This window comes from Elaeis guineensis, chromosome 9 (genome assembly GCF_000442705.2).
Source record: "Elaeis guineensis isolate ETL-2024a chromosome 9, EG11, whole genome shotgun sequence".
In the NCBI taxonomy this organism is placed as follows: domain Eukaryota; kingdom Viridiplantae; phylum Streptophyta; class Magnoliopsida; order Arecales; family Arecaceae; genus Elaeis; species Elaeis guineensis.
In genome coordinates this window covers 70,478,983-70,484,143 of record NC_026001.2, presented here as the reverse complement: position 1 = coordinate 70,484,143, position 5,161 = coordinate 70,478,983, and the positions used below count along the sequence as shown (strand labels likewise).

Here is a 5,161-nt window from a genome sequence, read left to right as displayed (position 1 = left end):
CTAGACCAGTATTCAAAAGTTATACATTGAGATATCATGGCTTGTTGAGTAAATAAAATTCAAAAATTTCTAATCAGCTGGCTTGTGCATTTGAAGATAACAATATCTTGATATTATTCTAACGATCATTTTCATTAGAAAATAATTATTGTTATCTGCCATTTACTTGTGCATTTATGTTGGTGCGTATGTGTGGGTTCGTACTGAGCTGTTCGCTCTTATCATTTCTATCTTTCTTTTCCGAGCCATATGATCCTTGGTACTCTGCTGAAGCTGGGGATTTTACTGGTAAGAGGTTGAAAGAAATTAGAATGCCCCTGATACCACCAGCTATTTAGAAATTGTACGTGAATTATTTTTGCTAGCTAATAATATTGAAACTATTAATCTTATCAATAGAGATAATGAGATGATGATTACATTGTTGAGATTTTGTTCAATCTATAGGCTTTGCGTATTCTCAAGGTTTGAGTCTACGGAATGTACTGCGGTGACTTGGTGTGCATGATGGGGGGTTTGGGGCATGACAATACACCAGCAAGTTCACACACGGGTATGGCAGGCGGTTGACTTCGTGTGCATCAGTTTCTGCTGATTAAAAACTCCTCTTCGAACCGTGCTTGGTACAGGGGAATACACATACTCTGATTAGTCTCCTAGTCTGAAAAGACCATCAAAATCAGAAGAATAAAAACCTGCTAGTAGATTCACCCATGCCAGCCCTTCGTAGGATCATTCACCATTTACCAGACAGTCTCTTACGAACTGATGGATCCCATCAAACACTTTTTTACCAACTTAACGGATCACCTGAAGAAAATACTTTTTCTTTTGTTGAGAAAAGAGTTAGGGAGACCTAACTCACATTGAAGGAAATACAATTTGAAAACAAATTTCAGCAGCCCTATAGCGATGTTTCATGATTGCCAACTCTAAGCTCGGTCAGCCGGTAATGAATTGAAGAAACAGATATTAGTGAAGGTTAAAAATCTCGCGTTCATGTTCCGATACAGAATACAATACATTAAGTTACAAAGAGAAGGTTCATAACAGAATGTAGAACCCATGGTACAAATAGCTCACTCTCAAGTAGAAGGAAAATTCTAATCTATGCAATACTTCTATCCTCAAAATCTAACGAGACAACAAAACAGCAACAGAAGCACAAACCAAAATCCGATGGTAATAACACTCAGGCTGAGAGTGGCTGCTGAACGCCATGCTGATCACTGGCGGCACCAGAGCCATTGTACTGCTTCATGGAGCCATCAGTCTTTCTCCTCCGAGCTATGATGCAGGTGGTGACTTCCATCACCAATGTAATGCCACCCAAGATGCAAAGCACAGCAATATAAGCATCCATCCACTTCTGAGCAGGATTCAAGATTTGTAGGCCCCTGAACACATTGATGATGCCCAGAAGAATGATGGCTAGTCCTACTACCTGGTGGTATATATTCCAGTAGGCGCGGTACTTGTGATCCTTCTTTGGCCTCAAGAACAAAGCAGTGATCTACAAAAGATCCAACTTTTCTCCATTACACTGATCTAAAAACTTAATGATATACGGTATGTCAGAGAATTAGAAGCAAAATTGTGCATTAGGTAATCAGGACTTAAAACAGGGGATCGGAGCTTTTTATGTTAATAACATAGGCAGAGAACATAAAAATATTTTATGAATACTAGAAGGAAGATAAGATTAATGTTGGCCTATAGATCATGTAATGTTACCTGTAAGGTGGCAAGGGAGAAGAGGGAAATGCCTAGGTTTCGGTGAGTGGTGTACCGAACTCCCTTGGATTTGCTCCCAAGATTAAGACCGATTCCCCAGCCAGTGACCCCCAAAGCATAACCAATGAGCTGACACAACACATGAAGGTAGAACCAAGCTGGGTCCAAGGACTTGAATGCCTTCAGATACCTTGCTATGATTGCTCCAATTGGAAGCAGAATTCCCCAACTCACAGCATTTAGTATTCCATGTATCTGTACCACAAGGAAATGCCAAAAGCATTGAACTGAAAACAGTCTAACAGATTGATTGCACCAAAATGGATATAAAGAAAGTTAGTCGGAATTGTTTTACAAAAGAAACTAGAATTTTTAAGATCTTGCTTGACATACTATAGCCATTTAATAAGTGATCCTGATGCAACACATTCTGGCCCCTAAAACCTTTAACAGAACAAGAACAATTGCGTTGCACTGAATTAATTCCTAGAAAAATTAGAAGATAATTTCCATCTAATCGAAAAGGGAAAGTTAGGATGGTGATCACTGGAAATATAGTAATATACAGTCCATCTGTTTTAGGGACTTTGGCTCCCTCAAGTTATTCATGGTGGTATCGATAGCTCACCATGCTCATAGTGGCAGAGGAAACAGCTGATAAAGAATTAGACATGTTAATCCACTGAACAAGTATATCAACTGTCATACGTAACAGGACAAGAACCTTCCATCTGACTTAGTGCCAACAAGACGCCAGGAGGTAAAAGAAAATCGAAAGAAAGACAAATAACTGCTCTGGTGAATCACTAATTGGATTCTGAAATTATAATTGAAGGATTTTAGATTATTTGGTTCTTCTCCCTCTTTCCAAAGGCACCAAAGGAGAAGGGGAAAAAGCGAGAAAATCCAAAACATCAATTAAAAAACATGGTCTAATCAAATCCATCACCTCGATCTGGACCTTTTTTTAAAAAAAATCTCTTTATTTAAAACTAGAAAATGAAACGGTTAAATCCAAGTGAGTACACAACTCGACGAACCAACAAATCTAAGAAAAAAGAGAGAGAAAAAAGCAAAGGAGAACACTCCTGAGCTCAAACTCCTCAGTTAGAATAGATAGGAAAAGAGTTCACTCAAACTCCCCAAACCCAATCCAATTTTCCTTACCAACATATTTATTAAAAAAAAATGTTTGTCTACTTCCCGATAATTCAAAGCAAATATCATATCAACACTAATTAAAACTCTTACCAAGTTCTAAAAAACGTTACTCTGTTTATTATAAAGAGAGAGTCATAAACACTTACATTCTTCTCCTTCAACCTGGAATCCGTTCCTCCTCCTGAGCTCTGCCCACTGACCACATTTAGCGTCCCCTTGGCGTTCAAATTCTCCACCCCGAAGTCATGCTTGCTTGGCAACCCATCAGTGGAGCTTGGCCCAACCTGCCACGCCTGGTTCATCTTCGTCACGTTACTTGGCAGCTTTAGCTTGGCGAACACCGTCATGATGCCGGTGGTGTCCTCCTCTGCCTCGAGCCCCCACGTCTCGAAGGCGATGGGCGATGGCGTGACAGGGCCGTAAGCAGAGATGTTGAAAGTCTTGGCCACGAGGGAGCCGCCGGACTGGCGGAGCCCGACGACAGCCTGCGCTCCCACCATGCCGGAGCCGGTGGGGTTGAGGGCCCATGCGACCCAGCCGCCGGAGTGGGATGGGGAGGCGGCGAAGGCGATGGAAAGCGTGGAGTTGGCGGCGTCGTAGGTCCAGTGGAGGGCGGCGGAGAGGTGGGGGAGATCATGGCAGGTGGCGAAGAGTCGGTTCTTGGAGAAGGTGTGGGAGGAACAGGTCTTGGAGAAGGATGGAAGCGGGAGGAGGAGGAGAGAGAAGACAAAAAGTAGAGTTGATGCCATGGCCAAGGGAATGAATACTAGCTTTTCTCTTCCCTTTGGGTTGTTTGGAGTGTTCAAAAAATATTGGTGGTCTGAGCTATGGAGAGCATACAAAGTAGGAGGGAGAGCATGGGGGGGAGGCGGTTATGCCGCCCGTGAGGTTTTATAGGGGAAGGAGGGGCCAGATGCTTGACCCTTGTGCTCCACTTTGTTACCTTTTAATCCATTTTATTCTATTTGATTAAAAATTAATCTAATATGTAAAAATGGTGAAGTAGTTTGATCATTTATTTCTTTTTTCAATTCACTTGATTCAACTAAATTAATTGGCTTATTTTTCGAACCAAATAGAATCAAAAAGCTGGGCTTCTAGAAGTAATTGAGATTATCAAGCTGGCATGGTCTTTTGGAGGTTACATCAAACATCTGTGTTCAAGTGTGACCTTTGTTGACTTTCTCCTCAAATTTTTTCTTCTTTTTCTGAAATCTCGTAACCAAGGCCTGAGAATGTAACGTTTTGGTTTCACTTTGCACTCTCGTAGTCTCTTAGTAGAGCCATGACGTATTCTTATTCAGCTAATTTTTTTTCCACACATAAACACATATATAAATATGTTTTTAAGAAAGCATTATGTTCTTGTAGTTAAAGTTAAAAGGCTTCAGATCAATATGTGCATTGGCTTTAAAAATTTATGACATTTGGACACCAAATAAACTCGAACAACAAAACCGCGTAGTTCTTGTTGGCCGCATAGTGGAAACTTCATAACCACTATGGCTCTACTTAATGGATATACCAATGTCTATATGAAAAATTTCAAAATTCTCAATTTCCTTTAAATAAGCACTTCTTTAATAATCAATGTCAAGCTTAATTACCTGGGAAAAACTCTTATGCTTTTGCCGATCCATGAGCAAGATGCTTGTGCACACCTCTAACTTGCCTCGATACTAAATTAGTCATGCAATGCATAAGCTTGAGAGCAAGGCTCAAATACCAATGCATGGTTCAATTATAATGTAAGCTAGGCATGGTCCCAATCAATTAAGCTCCACTAGAATACACTGCTTGCTATTTGATCAAGATATTGGGTGATAATTTGAAGAGGAAAGCAATCTGTAGATGACAAGTTTAGGTATGGGGTTACGACGGCCTTGGGATGCATGATGTCAAATTGCATTGATTAGATGCATGCGTGGGGAAGGAGATAGGGTGGGGAAATTTAAAACAGACAGTGGACGTACTGGTGCCCATGATGATCATTCAGTAGGTTATATATTTCTGGGTGGTTCCATCAATAAACTTTAAACACTTTCTTAATATCATTAGGATGATACCATCTTTTATCTACTGTATTTATTTTAACATGAGACAATTTTGATATAAATATTTTAAATTATAAATTAAAAAATTATTAGTTAACTTTAAATTTTAACAATATATGTTAGCGGTTGGCATGTCACCTACTAGTACCATTGACTAAAAGAAAGCAGCACCTAACCACACTGTTCGGTCACATGTAGTTCGCTTTTCCCTG

At 40.1% G+C, this 5,161-nt stretch overlaps 1 protein-coding gene across 1 annotated transcript; it reads right to left on the bottom strand.

Annotated features, from left to right (window-relative positions):
- Positions 1-972: 972 nt before the first annotated feature.
- LOC105033575 (cytochrome b561 and DOMON domain-containing protein At3g25290) lies at positions 973-3,766 on the bottom strand. Its single transcript, XM_010908435.4, has 3 exons — positions 3,042-3,766; positions 1,735-1,989; positions 973-1,513 (listed from the first exon to the last, which is right to left on the bottom strand). Exons 1-3 carry the CDS (start codon positions 3,642-3,644, stop codon positions 1,193-1,195), a joined length of 1,179 nt encoding a protein of 392 aa, XP_010906737.2. The 5' UTR covers positions 3,645-3,766; the 3' UTR covers positions 973-1,192.
- Between the last annotated feature and the right edge of the window lie 1,395 nt (positions 3,767-5,161).